This window comes from Pan troglodytes, chromosome 11 (assembly GCF_028858775.2).
Source record: "Pan troglodytes isolate AG18354 chromosome 11, NHGRI_mPanTro3-v2.0_pri, whole genome shotgun sequence".
Taxonomy (NCBI): domain Eukaryota; kingdom Metazoa; phylum Chordata; class Mammalia; order Primates; family Hominidae; genus Pan; species Pan troglodytes.
The window spans coordinates 44,121,537-44,144,414 of NC_072409.2; the positions used below are offsets into that span (position 1 = coordinate 44,121,537).

The following is a 22,878-nucleotide window of genomic DNA, read 5'->3' on the forward strand; positions in this document are numbered from 1 at the left end:
TTTGACCAGTTTCCTAACACTCCCCTTGTTCACAACACAGAACATGAGTGCTCTTTCCTGTCATTTTGACGCTGACAAACAGCAATTCTCTGTGTGAAAATGAGAATGAAGATTTTTTTAAAGACAGGCTACAATAATTCCCATGCTGAGAACCACATGTGATGACACTTGTGTTGAAGATGAGGACAGCAACGAGCTGAGAGACTCCAGCCAGGATTCACACATGCGAGGGGATGCATGAGAATGGGGATGGGACATTGGTGGTTAGCATCCTTGCTTGTCTCAGAATGGACGTGGGTTGTGGATTTCTAACTCCTGGAGAAACCAGAGTTCTAGGAATTGTAAGCCACTTTATGTTAGGAAAGAAAAAGACGGTGTTCTGCTCTCCTGTCCCTTAAAACTGTGCGTACTGCCACTAAACCTGGAAGCTGAGAACGGTATAATGGCTACTCCTGACTTCCTTTCATCAAATCAGCCTGCTATTGTTTTCTGCAATGGTTGTGGTGCAGAATCTTTTTGTGGTGCAGCCAAGATTCACACTTGAGTCTCCTTACTGCAAGTTCGCACTCTCACAGTGGAGAGTTAACAATGATTGCCTAATATGTTACACTTTTTTGGGAAGAGTTACCAGATAAAGTGCAAGATCCCAGTGAAATGTGAATAGCACAGATAAAGGACTGATTTTTTTTTTTGTAAAAGTGTACTCTAAATGTCATATGGATCATAATTATAGTAAAAACTAATTCACTGTTTATCTTCAATTCAAATTCCACTTGGTATTCTTTATTCATACTTGCTAAATCTGGCCACTATGTTCTTTCATGTATTTTTAATTTTAAAAAACAGTCCAACATCTCATTCTAGCAATTTACCTACAGAAATAAAGAGAGGAACCACATTACTGGGACAAATACAGTCACTGCAAATATCAGAAGAATACTAGAACATATTAATATATTAATTTTTACCCCCAAAAGACTGAAAATATTTTTAGACAGCAAAAATAGCTTCGTTATGCTTTTGATTGCATAATATATCTCTGGAAAGATGAAAAAGAATCAGATAACACCTATTTCCTCCAGGAAAGAAAATGTGGTGGCCAGAGAAAAGAGGTGGGAGGAAGCCTGGTCATTGCCTATTCCACTGTGCACAATTTGAATTTGGAACCATGCAAAAGTATTGCTTAGTTAAGTTAAAATCATGTAAAAGATACAAAATAAACATTTAACACCAGCACAATATGCTGGGAAACAAAATGAAAGGATTTCTGGTCTCGGTGCTGTAGGTCACATAGCCACTCTTTCCTGGACTGAGTCTTCCTAAGAAAGGGGACGGGAAGTAAGGCTGGCCTACTGGTGTGGACAGATTCCAGCAACATACATGACCTGGGGGCACAAGGACTGCTTCCTAAACAATGATGAGCACACAGCCACCTAATAGCCTGGATCAGCTGAGGCCATTCTGATTTCAAACACTCAGTCCCCTTGCCTTCCTAAGAACCCCTGTGTTTCTCAGACTGAAAACGTGTTCTGAATTTTGTTAAGTAAGTGTGGCCCCTGTTGAAATTCATCAAGAGTGGGAAAGAGCCAAAGTGGGAAGAAGCATGGGTTGATTGGCACAAAAGTAGGTCTGTTGATAAAGAATGGAAGTAAAGGGGACATCAGGTAGAAGCTTTTGCTGTGAGTCAGAAGGACAATTTAAAAGTCGCCTAAAGAGGCGCACACTGTCTGTGTTGCTGCTGTCCAGTTGGAAGGGAACCTCAGGTTCTTGCCTACTGGCCAGAGCCCTTCACAGAATGTCCCCCACCCCCGCCAAGCCCGGCTGCCCACTGCCCCTCCCCCTCTGCAGAATGTCTGGGGTCCTGTGTTCCAAACCTGTTTATATGCAAATTATCCCTGCTCCACTTGGACTCAGGAGGATCTGCTGAGTCAGGTCACTCTCTGGGTCCTGCCCTTGACTTTTTTCATTGCGGAAGCTGCCAGACAGTGGTGGTCAGTGCCCAGCCTGAGGGGATGGCTTCAAATGGAGGTGAGCCTGTAGGGATGGGGCATTATCCGAGCCTGCCTTGCCTCAACTCCTTGGGAATTCAAATTTGAACTGTCCCTGGGGACAGCTTATAGGGCTGATGTTGAGGGAGGGAGCACTGGATGTCCCCAAGGACATCACACCTGGGGATGGCCATGGCACCCTGAGTCTGTGGTTAGGGAGGAGGGCTCCTTAGAGGTGGACCAAGATGCCTGGGGGAATACACCGTGTAGTGGAAAGGATGGAGAGGATGGGTTGATCCTTTCTAGAGGGGGACAGGTCACGTCATTGTGTTTGTAGGGAGTGGTGGGATCGTGTTGTGCTGGTGGCCCAGGGAGAATGACGGGCAAGCCTGAGCCCTGTGCCGTGTCTTCAGGCACCTGGAAGGTGCCCTTCCATAGTGTTTAGAGGGATTTGGACTGGAGTTTTCTAGTTCTTAGAGAGGAGTGGGGAGAAGTGGTCTCAGCCAGAAAACTGTTGGGTGGGTTGGCTGTGACAGAGCATGTAGTGACAGCCTCTGGGTGGGCAAGGCTGGGGGCCACTGTAACTGCCACAGCCCAGAGCCTCTCAGCTTCCTCCCCAGAGATGGCTTCTCCATCAGTTCAGGTAGCTGTTGGCTTTGATTTAACAGGGGTGGGGGCAGAATGGGGAAGTTCAGGCAACACAGGGCCTGGGTTTCCTGAGTTGTTCTGAATTGTTTGCCCTTTGGTGGAAGCTCAGGTCTTCAGACCCACTTCCTCTTGTCAGCTAGCTCATGGCCCGTCCTCTGTACTTTGTGTTACTGTGGAGGTGAAGAATTTGCTCCTGTTCCATTTATACTACCTCATGAACGGGCGACAGGTGTGGATTCTTGCTGGTTCTCAGTGGAAGGGTCTGAAAAGGCTGGTTTCCTTTTCAGTAGAGGAAGGAGAGTAGCGCACAAATAGGAAGACAGTCCTATTATTATTCAAATGAGGATGTGTGTCCTGACTGATGAGGTGCATGTGCTGTATCCCTTATTCCCCTTGACTAGAGACTACATGAGGTCCTAGTGAACAGGGATGAGTTCCAGACAACTTTGCCTCACCTGGCCTGTGGCCCAAGAACCCCTGGTTCTTCGTTGGTCCCTATGTTCAGTTACTGGGAGCTCAAAGGAGAAGGACCAGAGATGGGCTCCCTGTCCCACTATTTAGTGTAACATGACTAGCAGCTGTGAAAATCCCTGGCCGGGCGCGGTGGCTCACGCCTGTAATCCCAGCACTTTGGGAGACCAAGGCATGTGGATCACGAGGTCAGGAGTTCAAGACCAGCCTGACCAATATGGTGAAACCCCCGTCTCTACTAAAAATACAAAAATTAGCTGGGCATGGTGGCGGGCGCCTGTAATCCCAGCTACTCAGGAGGCTGAGGCAGGAGAAGTGCTTGAACCTGGGAGGCAGAGGTTGCAGTGAGCTGAGATCGCACCACTGCACTGCAGCCTGGGTGACAGAGCGAGACTCCATCTCAAAAAAAAAAAGAAAAAAAAGAAAATCCCTAGACACCTCCCCTGATAGCCCTGCTGCTCACCATTTGCTGGCTGTGTTCTAGTCATGTGCAGCTGTTGCTGGCTACACAATGACAATATCTCAGGGGACTCCACCACTGCTTCTCAGATCTGCTCCCTGGGAACTGAGCTTCCTGAGTGGCAACTGGGACCACTGAGCACTGAGGAATGGGTGGCCTGAATCTGACCCCTATTTAACACTTGTGTGGGTGGTGCCAGGACAATCACTTGCATGCTGGGCGTGATGTGTTATGGGTTATCTTCAGGGTTCCTAGGGCGCTGGCTTGGGTGAGTTTCCATCCAGTGGTTTTCTTTTTTTTTGAGACGGAGTCTCGCTCTGTCACCCGGGCTGGAATGAAGTGGCACGATCTCGGCTCACTGCAGCCTCTGCCTCCTCGGTTCAAGCAATTCTCCTGTCTCAGCCTCCTGAGTAGCTGGGATTACAGGCACGCACCATCAGCTAATTTTTGTATTTTAGTAGAGACGGGGTTTCACCACGTTGGCCAGACTGGTCTTCAACTCCTGACCTCAGGTGATCCACCCGCCTGGGCCTCCCAGAGTGCTGGGATGACAGGCATGAACCAGCACGCCCGGCCTATCCAGTGGTTTTCTTTTGTTGTGTTGAGCTAGGAAAGAAAGGGGTTTACAAGAGCTTCAGGGAAAGGAAGACTGAAGAGGAGATGGGGCCATAATATTTGGAAACTTCTGGTTTCCTGTCGGCCTTCTGAATGCCCCTCACCTGCTGCTGAGCACACTGAGAGCCACCAAGCCACCGAGAGACTCATCCCTGACCCATGGCTTGGGAGATGCCTGTGAGGCTGGTGCAGTCTGCCAGGGACACCCGAGGGAGACCCTCAGAGACAGCAAAGGCTTGGCTGTTTCTTCTTGGCAGACAAGGGTCAGGGAGTCTTGGTGACTGGCGCCAGGCTCTCTAGTGGAGCGACTCTGCCGTGGAGGAACAGAGCATCTGATGCACACTCAGGGACACTTGCAAGCTGCAGAGTTTCCCTGTCACATGCCCTCAGCTGTTGGGACTCCCCTGATTCCCCAGTGACTAGTGTGGACCTGGAGACCCCAGCTCATTCACCTCTTTCCTTTGTCTCCACAGCATACCCAGTGCTGGGACCCGGCGTGACCGTGAACCCTGGCACCTCCCTGTCTGTGTTCACGGCTCTGCCCTTTGCCACACCCGCTCCCGGCCCAGCACACAGGCCGCCCCTCGTGACTGCAGTGGTTCCTCCAGCCGGCCCTCTGGTGCCCTCTGCCTTCCCCAGCACCCCTCTAGTGGCAGGACAGGATGGCCGCGGCCCGAGTGGGGCCGGGGCTTCCAACGTCTTTGTCCAGATGAGGACAGAAGTGGGGCCTGTGAAGCCCCCTCAGGCACAGACCTTGATCCTAACTCAGGCCCCCCTCGTCTGGCAGGCTCCAGGCACCCTCTGTGGAGGTGTCATGTGTCCACCTCCCCTACTCCTGGCAGCTGCTCCTGGGGTGCCCGTTACATCTGCCCAGGTGGTTGGGGGCACCCAGGCCTGTGAGGGAGGCTGGTCCCATGGCCTTCCTCTTCCACCACCACCACCGGCTGCCCAGGTGGCCCCCATCGTGTCCCCAGGGAACGCTGGGCCATGGCCACAAGGGGCTCATGGAGAGGGCAGCCTGGCTCCCTCCCAGGCCAAGGCCCCGCCGGACGACTCCTGTAAACCCAAGAGTGTCTATGAGAACTTCCGACTCTGGCAGCACTACAAGCCCCTGGCCCGGAGGCACCTTCCCCAGAGTCCTGACACTGAAGCGCTTTCCTGCTTCCTCATGTGAGTGTCCTCGGGGCGCCGGAGCTTGTCCTGCAGCTCACTCATAAAGAGGCTGCTGGATGGACAGGAGGTCACACTGTTCAGGGGAGCTTGCAGGGTGGTTGTGAGGGTGATGGGTTGTGCTATGGGAAGGTACATTTTCAGCAACATTAATCTGGCTGCGGCTCAGGACAGACTGTCAGGGGCCTCATGTCAACTGCCTGTCACTGTCCCGTGAGTCCAGCCAATCCTTAATTTTTTTTTTTTTTTTTTTTTGAGATGGACTTTCACTCTCGTTGCCCAGGCTGGAGTGCAATGGCACGATCTCAGCTCATCACAACCTCCGCCTCCCGGGTTCAAGTGATTCTGCTGCCTCAGCTTCCTGAGTAGTTGGGATTACAGGCATGTGCCACCATGCCTGGCTAATTTTGTATTCGTAGAGATGGGGTTTCTCCATGTTGGTCAGGCTGGTCTTGAACTCCCGACCTCAGGTGATCTGCCCGCCTCAGCCTCTCAAAGTGCTGAGATTACAGGCATGAGCCATCATGCCCCGCCCCAATACTTACTTTCTTTTCTTTTCTTTCTTTTTTTTTTTTTTTTGAGATGGAGTCTCACTCTGTCGCCCAGGGTGGAGAGCAGTGGCGCGATCTCGGCTCACTGCAAGCTCTACCTCCCAGGTTCACGTCATTCTCCTGCCTCAGGCTCCCGAGTAGCTGGGACTACAGGTGCCCGCCACCATGCCCGGCTAATTTTTTTGTATTTTTAGTAGAGACGGGGTTTCACCATGTTAGCCAGGATGCTCTCAATCTCCTGCCCTGGTGATTCTCCCGCCTCGGCCTCCCAAAGTGCTGCGATTGCAGGCATGAGCCACCGTGCCCGGCTTTTACTTTCAATAATTTTCACAACCATGTTTACAGAAGACCCAGGTCAGAGAGGGTTCTTGGTGTGACGTGAGCCACGGTTTGGGTTTAGGTCTTTTTTGTTTGTTTGTTTGAGATGGAGTCTCGCACTGTCACCCAGGCTGGAGTGCAATGGTGCGATCTTGGCTCACCGCAACCTCTGCCTCCTGGGTTCAAGCGATTCTCCTGCCTCAGCCTCCCAAGTACCTGGGATTACAGGCGCCCGCCACCATGCCCGGCTAATTTTTTTGTATTTTTTAGTAGAGACGGGGTTTCACTATATTAAGCAGGCTGGTCTTGAACTCCTGGCCTTGTGATCCACCCGCCTCAGCCTCCCAAAGTGCTGGGATTGCAGACGTGAGCCACCGCACCCACCCTGGGTTTAGGTCTTTGAGTGTACACCCCAGTGCCTTCCCTCGAACTGAGTGTCAATGGCCAGGGGCACATCACATGGGGCTGGGGGGAGGAGCTGCAGGGCCCAGCAGAAACCTGGCACACACCCACACTCTTCTGCCGCGGTCCAGTTAGCACAGCGGTGGTGGAGCCTGCACAGGGGGATGGTCTTGGGACCCGCACTAGGGTCGATGCTGAGCAGGTATTTGCATCTTCACCGTCAATCCCCCCTAGAAAAAAGGACAATGGTGCTTCATTCAGAGGATGGCAAAGAGATGACTTGAACTCACATATGACATACGTAGCACAGTGCCTGGCACATACTATGACACATTACATGACAGCAATTATGATTACTGTCCCCATTACTACCATTATCAGGACTAGGCCATCTAGGAGAGTGCTCCCCAAAGCCACGGGCTCCAGTGATAGCTCTGAGTGCACCACGAGCCCAGCAGCCCAGAGCCGTGGACTGTGGTGACTGTGAGGCAGCAACATCAGCATCTGGGAGAGTTTGTGGTTTCATTCCCAGTCCCTGCCTCTCTCCACCCCGCGGCACCTCTGTGACCCTGTGTTTCCCGCTGATGAGCAAACAGGAGCTTGAGCATATCCACCGTGCAACACACTGGCCGTTCCCCTTGGGGAGTCCCCTGCCTGGGGTGTAGGTGAAGGCGGCCCCATCTTCCTCCCCAACAGTCTCGCTGCCCCCACACCCTGGAACTGGTTGCATCCCCCCTTGGAGCGGAGTCCCAGTGCACTGGGGACCCTGATTCTTGGAGTGTAGCCGCCCCGGGCTCACAGGCCTTTGCCTTGGCTCCTGTGGGAATGTGGGAAGCTGTGCCTGGCTGCTTGCAGTGGCTTGGACACCGCTCTGCTTTGGTTCTGGACGTGTGCTCCTGCTCCTCAAGCTCCAGGACCCTGAGGCTGTGTCCCCAGGGGCTGCCTTGCTCCAGAGTCCCCAGGAAGCTGGTTAAATGCTCAGTCCTGTGGCCCAGGAACCTGCACTTTAACCCTCGCTCCCAGGTCATTCTGTGTGCATGGTGTCTCAGTCAGCTCAGGCTCTGCCGTAACGAATCCCATAGACTGGGTGCTTTATCAAGACACATTCATGTCTCCCAGTTCCAGAGGCCAGAAGTCCCAGATCAAGGTGACAGCGGATTGGGTGTCTGGTCAGGGCCCTCTTCCTGGCTGGAGAGAGCTGCCTCTGGCTGTGTGCTCTTGTGGCTGAGAGCAAGAGCCCTGGTGTCTCCTCCTGCCCTTATCAGAACTCGAATTCCATGACTGGGACCCATGCTCATGACCTGCTCTAACCCCGATTGCCTCCAAATACTGACACACTGGCACTGAGGGCTTCAGCACAGGAATGTTGGGGACACACATGTTCCACCCATAGCACTGAGTTCACTTGTCAACATCATAACACCGAGGACTTGAGGGGCAGTCGGAGAGGCCACTCAGTGGCTTCTGTTGATGTTGGATCTTGGGGGTGTGTCCTGGAGGCTGAGGAGCCCACATGGGGGAGAACAGGACAGGGACAGATGGCAGGACAGGGACAGATGGCAGGACAGGTGTGGGGAGGACAGGAGCCAGGTGTTGGGACCAGGTGGGCTCGGGATGGAGGGTGGGCTTACAGACTGGGACTGACTGCACTGGTTTACAGCCCAGTTCTCCGATCCCTGGCCCGGCGGAAGCCCACCATGACGCTGGAGGAGGGACTGTGGCGGGCCATGCGGGAATGGCAGCACACGAGCAACTTTGACCGGATGATCTTCTACAAGATGGCGGAAAAGTGAGTCTGGGGTCCTGGGGGCAGGGCCCGTGTGGCGGGGTGAGAGTGAATGACAGAGGCCCGGTGGCCGTGGTGGCTTCTCAGCGTGGAGCATGAGGAGGGTGTGGACAAACACAGGATGCCCTGGGCCCCTGGCTCCCTCAGGAAGCTGCTCTTGCCACCTAGAGTGCTCTGGGGTCTCTGTCCCACCCTCTTGGGAAGCACCCCCTGCCTGGCCTGGGGCCAACCGCTGCCTTGACACTGGGGGTCATGGCGGGAGCAGCCAGCATCGCAGCCCAAAGGGGGTCTCCTCCAGCTGTGGGGATGGGGAGAAGGGGCACTAGTGACTAAAGACAGAGTGGGGGGCAGGCTCCTCACAACAGTGGCCAGAAGTCGGTTTTCTCCCATCCCAGCCTGGCCAGGGAGTTGGGTCAAGGGAGACCTGTACCTGGGACACCATGAGACCCCTCTCTGGCCTGACTGCCTTTGCTCCTGGGCAGAACCGTCCGTGAAGACAGACAGACAGCAGCCTCAGGGGAAACGGGCCCTGTCCTCTGGGCTCAGCTTTTGCTTCCTCCTGACCAGGGGTCTCCTGGGCCTCGTGTCCCTGGGTTATCCTTCAGGGGCCCACAGTCCCAGCCTCAGGACTCCTGCATCTGGGCATCATCCCTGACGCCTTCTGCCATCAACCCCACCCCCGGCCAGCTGATACCTGGAGGAGGGGTTCCCGGGACCCTCCTGGACCTCGTGGCCCTGACTTGAGTCAGGAAGCCCCATTGATGCCATGGGCTCTGCAGGGGCCGGGTGAGGGAGGGTGAGCCCAGAACTCTGGGAGCAGCTCCCTCCTGGGACTGGGGGATGGGTCCCAGTGAGGGCCTGGACAGCCCGCCGGAGGCACTCCCTCCCAACCCTGCCCTCGGCTGCTGCCTGGTCCTGGGGGGAGGGGGCCTGGACCCTCTCAGCACAGCCTGGGCCTCCTTCACCCCCAGGTTCCTGGAGTTTGAGGCTGAGGAGGAGATGCAGATTCAGAAATCGCAGTGGATGAAGGGGCCCCAGAGCCTGCCTCCTCCAGCCCCGCCGAGGCTTGAACCTCGAGGACCCCCTGCCCCTGAGGTGGTCAAGCAGCCAGGTACAGCTTCCCACATTCCCACAGGAGCCATGGCAAAGGCCAAAGGGGCCAAGGGAGGCCACTGTCCCCACACCCCATGCTTCCCTTCAAGAGGGGGATTTGCTCCCTCCAACAGGACAGCTTCCAGGAGTGTATGTTGGGTATTGACCAGGTCAATACCTACTTCATGGGTGGCCCGTGATCACGAAGCAGGGTATTGACCGGGTCAAGTTTCCTACTTACTCTCTCCCCTTGCCTGTCCAAAACTCCACATATGCTCTGCCCAGGAAGCAGGGATGAGCGGGGAGAGTACACGGCATATCGGTGGCTCCAAACTTCCTCCCAAGCGATGCTGTCTCAGATGTGCCCCTCCTGCGGCGTCTCCTCCGGGGCGCTGTGGTTCAGGTGGTCCTGACCCAGCTGGGACCCACTTCACATCCCCAAGCCCTGCCCTCCCCTGTGTGGTGCAGGCAGGAGGAGCGGCCCTCACCACACCCATCCTCCTCCCTCTCTGCCTCAGTGTACCTTCCCAGCAAGGATGGCCCCAAGGCCCCAACTGCCTGCCTGCCACCACCCAGGCCCCAGAGGCCAGCGGAGACCAAGGCCCACCTGCCACCACCCAGGCCCCAGAGGCCAGCGGAGACCAAGGCCCACCTGCCACCACCGAGGCCCCAGAGGCCAGCGGAGACCAAGGCCCACCTGACACCACCCAGGCCCCAGAGGCCAGCGGAGACCAAGGCCCACCTGCCACCACCCAGGCCCCAGAGGCCAGCGGAGACCAAGGCCCACCTGCCACCACCCAGGCCCCAGAGGCCAGCGGAGACCAAGGTCCCTGAGGAGATCCCCCCTGAAGTGGTGCAGGAGTATGTGGACATCATGGAGGAGCTGCTGGGGTCTCACCCTGGGGACACAGGGGAGCCTGAGGGACAACGGGAAAAGGGCAAAGTGGAGCAGCCGCAGGAAGAGGACGGGATGACCTCAGACCCGGGCCTCCTGAGCTACATTGACAAGCTGTGTTCCCAGGAAGACTTTGTCACCAAGGTGGGCTTGCCTGGAGTGCTGTGGTCTATAGGATTCCAGGGGGTGGCACTTCCAGGTCCTTGGAATTAAGCTCTGTTCCTTAGCTACTCAGTAGTATGTGTATTTCTATGGATTTGAGTGTCTGTGTATGTGACTGTGTGTGTCTGTGTGTTTGTGTCTGTGATTTGTTACTGTGTCTTTGTCTGTCAGTGTGGGTGTGAGTGTGGAGTGTGTATGTTACCTGTGTCTGTCTTTTCCTGTGTTGTACATGGGTCTGTGTGTCTGTGTGTGGTTTGTGTGTCTCTGTCTGTATGTGTGTATGCTACGAGGTCTGTGGTCTGTGCGTGTAGCTGGTGGTCGCCATGATATGAAACAGCCCCAGGAGGGTGGGAATGGGGCCCTCCCCGCTTTCTGCATCTCCTCCGGGTGTCCTTGGCTCCAGGTTACTCCCTCCCCAGGAAGTTCACACCTTCTTCCTTCTGTTTCCAGGTGGAGGCCGTCATTCACCCCCGATTCCTGGAAGAATTGCTTTCCCCAGATCCACAGATGGATTTCTTGGCCCTAAGCCAGGAGCTGGAGCAGGAGGAAGGACTCACCCTTGACCAGGTAGAGCAGCGGAGGGAGGGGAACCCAGGTACTCCAGGGGCAGGAGGGACCCGGCACACAAGGCCCACCCGATTGTCTAAGCCCACCCTGCTGGGGATGCTCAGCTTCTTGGGGAGCCACTCCGGGGTGGGAAGATGCAGGTTCAGAGGGAGTAGGATGGAGAGGAGCCAGGGAGGGGAGTCAGGATGCAAGCTGCAGTGAGGCCCAACGGGATGCCCGGCAGAGCCACACCCTCTCTCTTTGACACGAAGCCCAGCTGCCTCAGGCTTCCCTGCCTCCCACCCAAGTGCCCTGGTCTCCACCATTCTGGGCCCTGCTCACACCTGGGGCAGCGCCAGTAAGTGCTCCCTTTCCTTCCGCAGCTAGTGGAGAAGCGCCTCCTGTCCTCGAAGGAGAAACAGTGCGGGAGGGCAGCCCCTCGACATGGCACGGCCCGGTTGGACTCAAGTCCTTCTAAGTTTGCAGCTGGCCAAGAAGCAGCGAGAGAGGTCCCTGACCCCCAACAAAGGGTCAGCGTGGAAACCTCCCCACCCCAGACGGCTGCCCAGGACCCTCAGGGACAGGGCAGAGTGCGCACTGGCATGGCCAGGTCCGAAGACCCTGCTGTGCTTTTGGGATGTCAGGATTCCCCCAGGCTGAAGGCTGTCCAGCCAACCTCTCCTCCCCAGGACCACAGACCCACCTGCCCCGGCCTGGGGACCAAGGATGCCTTGGGTCTCCCTGGAGAGTCTCCTGTCAAGGAGTCACACAGGCTGGCTAAGGGGTCAAGTGAGGAGACGGAACTCCCTGGCATGGTCTATGTCGTGGGTTCCCACCACAGGCTGAGGCCCTGGAGGCTGTCCCAGAGCCCTGTCCCTTCCTCGGGCCTTCTCAGCCCAGGAGGGCGAGGACCCCAGGGAGCTCTTCAGTCTCCATCTGCTCAGAAAAGAGGCCTCAGCCCAGCACCCTCTCCCACCAGCAAGTCCAAGAAGCGACCTCTCTTTGGAAGCCCATCCCCTGCTGAAAAGACACCGCACCCAGGGCCTGGGCTCAGGGTCTCTGGGGAGCAATCCCTGGCTTGGGGGCTGGGTGGCCCCTCACAGTCTCAAAAGAGAAAGGGTGACCCCTTGGCCTCCAGGAGGAAGAAGAAGCGGCATTGTAGCCAGTAGGGGCCGCCATGGGGCAGACTCTCTGATGCCAGTCCCCAAAGGTGGGGGTCTGAACTCTCGGACCCTCATGGCACCCGGTGCCCCAAAGCAAAGGCTACTTCTCCTCCAGTGCTGATCTTGCTGGGCCTTAGCTTTGGAGAGTAGGGGAAGGAGGGGAGGGAGGGGAGGGAGAAGGTGGCTGAACGGGGAGGGCAGGAAGGGAGGAAGGTAGGGGAGGGAGAGAGTGGCTGAATGGGGAGGGCGAGAAGGGAGGGCCTGGGGGGTGGGAAGCAGTGCCTTGGGGGCCTTCTGTGTAAATGTGAATAAATGTAGTTGTTTTGGAAAATGCTCTGAGGGCTGCTGCCTCTGCCCTTGGCGTTGTGCTGCTTTGTGGAGGGTGTCTGTGAGGCCTCAGGGCTGAGGAACTGGGAGAGGCCAGGCACTGGGAACCCACAGGGGCTGGCCCCACTCTTTCCTCCTGGTATAGGGGGCCCCTTCAGATGCTCCGGGGACTGACAGATGCTGAGGAAGCCCTGATCCCTCCCACCACCCACTCACAAGGCCCCGCCTGCTTTAGGGAGGCTTCTCGGGGCCTCCCATCATTATCAGTATCCCTGGAAAATCCTGGGATGGAGAGAGCTGGCTGGCTTTTGTTCTGCTCGGTGGGAGCTGAGGAGAAGGCAGCTGCCTGCAACATGGACATGGGGAGAGGCGGCCGCTCCTGCTTAACCCTCATCAGGAAGAGCACGGGCACTGGGCTGAGGGGAGACGTTGAGGTGACCGTCCACATGAGTGTGTTTGGGATATGATGAGGGGTGCAGAGCAGGGGAAGTCCCTCTGCCTGTTTCTGGGCAGGAGAGAGTCTTGTCCAACTGGCTGAAGCAGATGCTCCTTGCTGTGGCCACATGGAATGGCCTCAGGGGCCCTCAGGGTCTTGCATGGAGCCCCCCCCACAGCTATGATTCCCTTCCCATATGATGACTGAACTCATGTGGAATTGATGTAGACACAGATTTACATTGGCATCTAAAACAGTTCCCTCCCAACACACCATCACCAACGGGAACAAGCATGACCAGCCTGCCAGGCGCAAGGTGGGTGTGTCTGCTGGTCCCAGGGCCAGGGGAAGCTGGGGCCCAGGCCGAGAGGGGCCGAGGCTCAGTCGCCCTTCTGCCAGGCACAGACCCCAAGGGCAGAGCAGGGGCTGCCTGGGATGCGGCACTGGCTGTCTGGGAAGTGCCCTGAGAGTCGGGGGCCAGGTGTTCACTGAAGGGAGACTTCTGGAGTCTATGAGTGAGATGAGGACTGCATCAGGAGAGGGACTGAGGCTGGGGAGGACACTCTGCTTTTTCCCAGGTTGTCCTGTCCTCCCCATCTCTGCTGAACTCCCCTCACCCCATGTGGCCGACCTCTGCCCCCTTACCCCTAACCCACCTCTCAGAATCTCAGATCCCAGCATGGACAGGACCCAGCACCTGCCCTGGTTCCCTCCTGGCCAACACCTTCTTCTCCACAGTCTGAGTTCTGATTCCTCCTCAGGGCCCTTGTTGGCTCAGGACCACTGTGACTGCCAGAGCACTGGTCCCAGCACTGCCTGCATGCAGAGCTGTGGTCATGGTGCTGGGAGTTGGCCCAGCAGCAGAAGCTGATGGGGCAAAGCTCTCTGGTATATGGCGGCCTGGTCCCTCTGCCAAGTGACAAAGGGAGCCATGTTTGGGTTCTCTCTGGTCCCATCTGCCCACAGAACACAGCAGTCAGCCAGACAGATGCCTCTCTGCCCCATCCCTTCTGCTCCATGTGGGCAGTGTCGGAGGCCTGCCACCCGCTTTCGCCTTTGGGAAGGAGAGTTTATCTCGGCAGGGCTTCCCCAGCTGAGGGCACAACAGGCCCTTGGGGAAAATGTGGGGAGTGAAGAGTCACTGGTGGGTGATGTGGGCAGCTCCCGTGACTCCTCTACATTCAGGGCCATCCTCAGGAGACAAGGTAACACCTCCCCTTTGCAGGGTTTAGGAATGTTAAGTGAGCCATGTTTGAAGGGAATGTGGTCTGTACTCTGGCGTGTGTGGGTGCTCAGCCAACTTCCTCACCTAAGTGTGAAAGTGATACCTTGGTTTAGTGACACCTCGGGGCTTCTGCTGGTTTACCCCACTAGCTGTTTTCTGCCCCACTGTCCCTGTCCTTGTTTTGGCTGAGCCATTTCCAAGAGGCAGAACCTATGCTTCCTCCACCTCTGTGTCCCGCCTGAGCCCTACAATCTGCCCCTAAATGGGCACAGTGGGGCTGACTGGGGGGCTCTGATGGACTTAACATGTGTCCCCCCCACCTCCAGTTCCTGTGTTGAAGCCCTAACTCCTAACGTGATGGTATTTGGAGATGGGGCCTTTGGGAGTTATTCAGGGTTAGAAGAGAACATGAGGGTGGGGCCCTAATGATGGGATTAGGGCCATGGTAAGAAGCAGAGATCCCAGCGCTCTCTCTCTCTCCCTGACATGAGGACACAGTGAGAAGGCAGCCATCTGCAAGCCAGGAAGAGAGCCCTCACCAGAACCTCACCTTGCTGTGACCCTAACGTCGGACTTCCAGCCTCCAGACTGACAAATACATTTTGTTTCTTAATACGCACCGCCTCCCCCACCCACCAAGTCTAGGACACTTTGTCCTAGCAGCCCTATGTGACTAGGACAAGGTCTATCATCTCAGGAACTTCCTTCCTGACTGGTATCTGGAAACTGTATCAGAGCCATGGGAAAGAATGAAGAAAGGCTCGGCTCTTTACGACTCTCAGCACACCTCCACGCCAAGTGCAGTGTATCACACGTGAACCAGGACTGCTGTGGGACACAGTGCAAGGGAATCTGTAAACACCCATGACATCGTCATATCCACACTTAGGGAAGCCAAGCAGCTTGCTCACAGCAGGTGCTGGGGGTATGCTGAGGCTCTCGGTGGGTTTGGCCTCCCTGCTCATCCAGCCAGGTCACTCTCTGGGAGCCAGTGCAGTTGGGGCAGCCCCGGGCAGGTTTGCCTCCAGAAACCACTCCCTTCACCACTGGACGACAGATCCCTGAAGAAGCCATGGCCTCCTGAGAAACTCCATCTGACAATGTGAGCAAGGCCGGCCCCCGTTAGTAAACATGCAGTGCTTTCTGACAGCTACCAGGATGGACTTGCTCCAGGTGGCTGCCCTTTTGTAGCTGCACTTTGATTCTAACTTCAGCATCCCATGATGTCCTTCAGGTCTTGGTGCCCTGGGCAATGTTAGTGAGAGTCACCTGGTTTGGGGGATCTGGGCCAGGCTGCCCCCTCCTGGCCAATCGGCTGATACCCGGCCAGGGCTGCCAGAGTCATTGTCACTGAGTCCCTGACCATTACTGGGTGCAGACTCTCAACAGTGGCCCCCACCCTGGCACATCCCCTGTGAGGGAGCTGATCCGCTGGGTTTTACTGAATTCTGAGTTATGATGTCATTGAGCATGCTTTGTCTGCACACTTGTGCCCTTTGAGCTCATTTTAGGCAAATGTATCCGGACTCAGGTTGTATTTACCGATGGTTCATTTTCCATCCTCATCTCAGTCCTCGGAAGGATGAATTCCACCTCTCATGCCATGGTCCTTCCTCAGAATTTCCTTTGTCTTAGTTCATTCCAAAGATCATGTTGTAGGGACGTTTATCACGTATACGGTATTTGCATAAACTGTACGAGTGATTAAAAGATATTCTCTGACATTAAACACAAACAACACAGAAATCTCACGGGTGACGATAGGATCACAAGATTCCTAATCAATGTAAGTGGATGGTTAGTCAAGGTAAATCCCTTCATCCCCTTGCCCTTCATTAGAATAGACAGAAACTGACTGTATACAGGCTTTACTCCTTTATAATGTTCCAAAATAAAACCCCAAAGCACAAATCGCACAAACCAAGTCATGCCACTGGGACCATCGTGTGTCATCTGAGCTAGCTGGGCCATGCCAACTCCTACTCCATCTTCTGCTTTTCCCTGCATTCCTCATGAATGGGAGCTTCTGTGTGAGCATTCATAAGACATCCTGCATTCACGTCCACTGATGTGTTTTCTTTTTTAAAAAACTATGCACATTTTATTAGGAATGTTTCAACCACATAGAAAACATATAATAGAAACCAATATAGACACCACATAGACGTGGGCCATGTTAACATTCTACCGTTTGCTCATTTTTTAAATAAAACCTTTATGAAGACATTCACACAGCATGCTTTCACTCATTGAAATTGTACAATTTGGGTTTTTCATAGAATTTGCAACCATCACCACATTAAATATATTTATAGAATTTGCAACCATCACTGCATTAAGTCTACTTATAGAATTTGCAAGCATCATCACTATAAACTTTAGAACATTTTTATCACCTCAAAAAGAAAACCCCTAGGCTGGGTGCAGTGGCTCACTCCTGTAATCCCAACACTTTGGGAGGCCGAGGTGAGTGAATCACTTGAGGTGAAGAGTTCGAGACCAGCCTGGCCAACATGGTGAAACCCCGCCTCTACTAAAAATACAAAAATCAGCTGGGCATGGTGGCACACATGTGATCCCAGCTACATGAGAGGCTGAAGCAGGAGAATCGCTTGAACCGGAGAGGCGGAGGTTGCAGTGAGCCGAGATTGTGCCGCTGCACTCCAGCCTGGGTGACAGAGTGAGACTCCATCTCAAAAAATGAAGAAGAAAAAAAAACCCTTGTCCTTTAGCTATCACCCCCTGCCCCCCACCGATCTACACATCCTAGGCCTACATAACCACGAACTGACTTTCTATATAGCTTTACATGCTCTGGACTTGCATATGAATGGAATCATACAATATATGTCTTTCACACCTGTCTTATTTTACTTTAAATATTTCCAAGGTTCATCCATGTTTTTAGCATCTATCATTACATCAAACCTTTTTATTGCTGAATAATATTCCATTGGGGGATATCCTGAAACTTATTTATTCATCAGGTGATGAACATTTGGGTTGTTTTCACTTTTTGGCTACTGTGAATTATATATATATAAAATATATTATATATAATATATATAATATATAATATATAAATTATATATAATATATAATATATAAATTATATATAATATAAAATAAAGAAAAAGAAAAAGAAAAATATATTATATATAAAATAAAAAGAAAATATATATTTTATTTATATATATATATATTTAAATCCTTTACAGGATATAATTTGCAGAAATAGTCTCCCATTCCATTGGTTGTCCTTTCTTTTTTTTTTTTTGAGACAGAGTCTTGCTCTGTTGCCCAGGCTGGAGTGCAGTGGTGCGATCTCGGCTCACTGCAAGCCCCACCTCCTGGGTTTACGCCATTCTCCTGCCTCAGCCTCTCGAGTAGCTGGGACTACAGGCACGTGCCACCACACCTGGCTAATTTTTTTTTTTTGTATTTTTAGTAGGGACAGGGTTTCACCATGTTAGCCAGGATGGTCTTGATCTCCTGACCTCGTGACCCACCTGTCTCAGCCTCCCGAAGTGCTGGGATTACAGGCGTGAGCCACTGTGCCCAGCCTCTTTTTTTTTTTTGAGACAGAGTTTCGCTCCTTTGCCCAGGCTGGAGTGCAGTGGCGTGATCTCGGCTTACTGGAACCTCTGCCTTTGGTTTCAAGGATTCTCCTGCCTCAGCCTCCCCGGTAGCTGGGATTACAGGCATGTGTCACCACGCCCGGCTAATTTTTGTATTTTCAGTAGAGACAGGGTTTTGCCATGTTGGCCAGGCTGGTCTTGAACTCCTGAAATCGTGATCCGCCTGCCTCGGCCTCCCAAAGTTCTGGGATTACAGGCCTGAGCCACCGCGCCTGGCCATCATTTACTTTCTTGACAGTATTCTTTGAAGCACAAAACTTTTTTACTTTGGATGAAGTCCAATTTATCTATGTGTTCTTTTGTTACTTGTGCTTTTGGTGTCATATTTAAGAAATCATGAACTAGTGCTAGGTCATGAAGATTTATTCCTATGCTGCTGCTTTTTTAAAAAATCATTTAAAACATTTTAAAGTATACAGTTCAGTAATGTTAAGTATGTTTACATCATTGTGAATATACTTAACACGTTAAGTATACTCTTACTTCTTAATCTTTAGAAATTTTTCATCTTCCAGAACTAAAATTCTGTACATATTAAACACTAATCCCACCACCACCACTCCCACTCCCAGCCCTTGGCAACCACTACTGTGATTTTGACTACTTTAAATACTTCATATGAAAAAAAAATCTGTCTTTTTGTGATTGGCTTATTTCACTTAGCATAATGTTCTTGAGGTTCACCCATGTTCTAGCATGTCACATGGTTTCCTTCTTTCCGAAGGCTGCTTAGTCTTCATCTATATATACACAAATACACATATATACACCATATTTTATCCTTTCATCCACCAAAGTCATTTGGATTGCTTTTATCTCTTGTCTATTGTGAATAATGCTGCAATAAACATGGGTGTGCAAATATCTTTTTGAGATCCTGCCTTTAATTCTTTAGGTTATATACTGAGAAGTAGGATTGTTGAATAGCATTGTAATTCTATTTTTCGTTTTTAAACAACCTTCATACTATTTTTCATCACTGGGCACAGAGTCTCAAGCGTGGCCACCACCCTAGCACATCCCCTGTGAGGGACCTGATGAGCTGTTTTACTGAATTCTGAGTTATGATGTCATCAAGGATACTTTGTGCACACAACTGTGCCCTTTGAACTTATGTTAGGCAAATGTATTGAGACTAAGGCTGTCCTAATGCTGGTTCATTTCTCATCTTCATCCCAGTCCTCTGAAGGACCAATTCCATCTCTCCTGCCATAGTCCTTCCTTCTAATGTTCTTTGAAATGTATTACTTCATTCCAAAGATCACGACTAGGGACTTGTATTGGATGGATCTGTAGAAGTGTATTTGGGATTAAAAGACATTCTGTGACAGCAAATACAACAGACAAATGCCCAAGATGAATACAGGATCAGTAAGTTCCTAAAACCAATCCTAAAGGGATTACTCATGGTAAATTTATCGTCTCTTCCAATCTGTTCATGTGAACATGTTCAAATACAGATTCGCTCATTAATGCACAGAAGGAGTCTTGAACGAGTTATGTTACAAGCCAGCTTATACCATGGGATCCTGCATGGGTCATTAGAACCAGCTAGGTGATACCAGGGCATTCTCCATCCTTCTATCCCACTGCCCTTTAATGAACACTAACTCTGGCTTTGTTGGATCCCTGTGTGCTGGCCTAGAAAGTAATGAGCACTGAGGACTCAGAAAATTCCCATTATTTCTGTCTCTGTGAGCTTCTCCAGCGGCCTGAGGGCCATATTTTCAGGGTATTTTTTACTTGCCACTCTACAAGTGCAAAAGACTGACAACCACTACATAAAGTTAATATTTGAAAAGTTTGCTCCAATGATACTTGAACAACCTATACAATGTAACCAAACAAGTGTAATTGAATTTTAATCTAATGTGTCTATAGTATAAGCTTTAATTACATAAAAATGAGAAGGAAAGGAAAGTTCTCAAACATTTGGAAATTGAAGTGCATTCTTCTAAATAGCTCATGAGTTATAATCTTGGGGGAAATTAAAAATAATACAGACCTAAATAAAAATAAAACATAAAACGTGGTAAGGTACAGATAAAGCATTGTGAAGAGGGAAATAATCAGCGTTAGAAGCATATATTAGAAAAGAAGAAAAGTATCACATCAATAATTTAAGCTTTCACCTAAAGAAACCAGAAAAAGAGCAAAATAAAATCAGAGCACGCAGAGGACAGGAAATAATAGGTAAAAGACGAAATCAATAAAATTGAAAAGAGAAAATCAATACAATTTAATTTTTTTTTTTTTTTTGAGATGGAGTCTCACCATGCCTAGGCTGGAGTGCAATGGTGTGATCTTGGCTCACTGCAACCTCCGCTTCCTGGGTTCAAGCCATTCTCCTGCCACAGGTAGCTGGGACTACAGGTGCACGCCACCACACCCGGCTAATTTTTGGATTTTTAGAAGAGATGAGGTTTCACCATGTTGGCCAGGCTGGTCTCAAACTTCTGACCTCAAGCGATCCGCCTGCTTTGGCCTCCCAGAGTGCTGGGATTACAGGCTTGAGCTACCGCACCTGGCTTAAAATTGTTTTTTAATACAATCAGTAAAATTCATAATCTTCTGATGCTAAAATAATAGAGTAGATTCAAGTTAAGAATGCCAGCAATGTGCGGTGGCTCACGCCTGTAATCCCAGCATTTTCGGAGGCCGAGGCGGGTGGATCACGAGGTCAGGAGATCGAAACCATCCTGGCTGACATGGTGAAACCCCGTTTCTACTAGAAATACAAAAAAATTAGCCGGACATGGTAGTGGGCTCTTATAGTCCCAGCTACTCGGGAGGCTGAGGCAGGAGAATGGCATGAACCCAGGAGGCTGAGCTTGCAGTGAGCAGAGATCGCACCACTGCACTCCAGCCTGGGCAACAGAGCGAGACTCCGTCTCAAAAAAACAAAAAAACAAAAAAATGATGCCAGCAATGAAAGAGGAGATATAACCACAGATCCCGTAGTCATTTAAGAGATAATAAAATAACATACTAACAACTATATGCACACTCATATTAAAAAGTATTAAAAACTAACATGGGCCTGGCACGGTGGCTCACGCCTGTAATCCCAGCACTTTGGGAGGCCGAGGTGGGTGGATCACTTGAGGTCGGGAGTTCGAGACCAGCCTGACCAACATGGAGAAACCGTGCCTACTAAAAATACAACATTAGCTGGGTGTGGTGGTGCATGCCTGTAATCCCAGCTAATCGGGAGACTGAGGCAGGAGAATCGCTTGAACCCGGGAGGCGGAGGTTGCAGTGAGCTGAGATTGCGCCATTGCACTCCAGCCAGACTACGACTATAGTCCTAGCTACTTGGGAGGCTGAGGTGGGAAAATGGCTACAGCTTGGGAGGTAGAGGCTGCAGTGAGCCATGATTGTTCCACTGCTCTCCAGCCTTGGTAACAGAGCAAGACCCTACCCTGTCAAAAAAAAAAAAAAAAAAAAGGTTATTTACATATCTTAAAATTATCTTCCTAAAACATTTGTTCTTTTTTTTTTTTTGAAACAAACACTCTCTCTGTCACCCAGGCTGTAGTGCAGTGGTGTGATCTCAGCTCACTGCAACCTCCGCCTCCTGGGGTCAAGCAATTCTTCTGCCTCAGCCTCCTGAGTAGCTGGGATTACAGGCATGTGCCACTACGTCTGGCTAATTTTTGTATTTTTAGTAGTGACAGAGTTTCACCGTGTTAGCCAGGATGGTCTCGATCTCCTGACCTTGTGATCCGCCGTCTTGGCCTCCCAAAGTGCTGGGATTACAGGCGTGAGCCACCGCAACCGGCCTTCTTCATTCTTTTCACGGTTATATTTGACTCCATCATGTGTTATTCAATCCATTTCGTATGCTTGAATGTCCAAGCAACTTCCAATATTTTGCAACTATAAATAATGCTGACAAGTAATCATGTGCACCTGTAATTCATATCACTGGAGGTGACTCTTTTTTTTCCTTCTTGAGATGGAGTTTCGCTGTTGTTGCCCAGGCTGGAGTGCAATGGCGTGATCTCGGCTCACCGCAGCCTCCGCCTCCTGGGTTCAGGACCTCAGCATCCCGAGTAGCTGGGATTACAGGCATGCGACACCACGCCCGGCTAATTTTGTATTTTTAGTAGAGATGGGGGTTCTCCATGTTGGTCAGGCTGGTCTTGAACTGCCGACCTCGCGTTGGCCTCCCAAAGTGCTGGGATTACAGGCATGAGCCACAGCTCCCGGCCCAGTTTCCCTTTGTTGCCCAGGCTGGAATGTAGTGGCATGATCTCAGCTCACTGCAGCCTCTGCCTCCTAGGTTCAAGCAATTCTCGTACCTCAGCCTCCTGAGTAGCTGGGAATACAGGCAACCGCCACCACACCTGGCTCATTTTTTGTATTTTAGTAGAGACAGGGTTTCACTATGTTGCCCAAGCTGGTCTCGAACTCCTGAGCTCAGGCAATCCGCCCATCTGGGCCTGCCAAAGTGCTAGGATTACAGACATGGGCCACTGCATGCGGCCTGGAGGTGACTCTTAAGGGATAAATTCTTATTTATCCCTGCGCTTGCTTGCTGTGTCAACAGGTATGTGTATATATAATTTAATTAAATACTGCCAACTTCCCTCTATAGGACTTAAAACATTTTGCATTCCCACCAACAATGTATGAAAATGCCTGTTTCTCCACAGTCTTATCCGTAGAGAGTACGGTTAAGCTTTTAAGTTTTTGACAATCTGATGGGTGAGAAATGGTATCTCAGTGTAGTTGTAATTTACGTTTCTCTTACCATGAGTGAAGTTGAACATCTTTTCATATGTTTATACATCTTTTGGTAAAGAGTCTGTGCATGACTTTTGCCCACTTTTCTATAGGATTTCTAATCTTTTCCCCTCAATTTTTAAAACGTTTACAAAGTAAGGATTAACCCTTTTTTTTTCTTTTTTTTTTGGAGACGGAGTTTCACTCTTGTTGCCCAGGCTGGAGTGCAATGGTACAACCTGAGCTCACTGCAACCT

General features: G+C 51.5%; 2 protein-coding genes across 2 annotated transcripts in view; one reads left to right on the forward strand and one right to left on the reverse strand.

Annotated features, from left to right (window-relative positions):
- The window catches only part of LOC104004300 (uncharacterized), a 39,284-nt gene extending 29,258 nt beyond the window's left edge, over positions 1–10,026 (reverse strand). Inside the window, exons 1-2 of the mRNA XM_063788517.1 lie at positions 9,743–10,026; positions 6,720–6,853 (exon numbers count right to left, since the gene is read on the reverse strand). Coding sequence (XP_063644587.1) covers positions 6,720–6,853; positions 9,743–9,998 — 390 coding nt within the window. The 5' untranslated portion in view covers positions 9,999–10,026. The remainder of the gene's footprint in view (positions 1–6,719; positions 6,854–9,742) is intronic.
- LOC100613702 (NUT family member 2F) lies at positions 1,730–12,594 on the forward strand. The gene is made up of 7 exons (XM_016961194.4): positions 1,730–2,028; positions 4,656–5,352; positions 8,284–8,412; positions 9,381–9,520; positions 10,020–10,540; positions 11,009–11,125; positions 11,488–12,594. Exons 1-7 carry the CDS (start codon positions 2,013–2,015, stop codon positions 12,271–12,273), a joined length of 2,406 nt encoding a protein of 801 aa, XP_016816683.2. The 5' UTR covers positions 1,730–2,012; the 3' UTR covers positions 12,274–12,594.
- Positions 12,595–22,878: the final 10,284 nt, after the last annotated feature.

Coding starts and splice junctions, on each gene's coding strand:
- LOC100613702 (XM_016961194.4), top strand. Junction 8,413..9,380: donor TTCTACAAGATGGCGGAAAA/GTGAGTCTGGGG, acceptor CTTCACCCCCAG/GTTCCTGGAGTTTGAGGCTG. Junction 11,126..11,487: donor AAGGACTCACCCTTGACCAG/GTAGAGCAGCGG, acceptor TTCCTTCCGCAG/CTAGTGGAGAAGCGCCTCCT.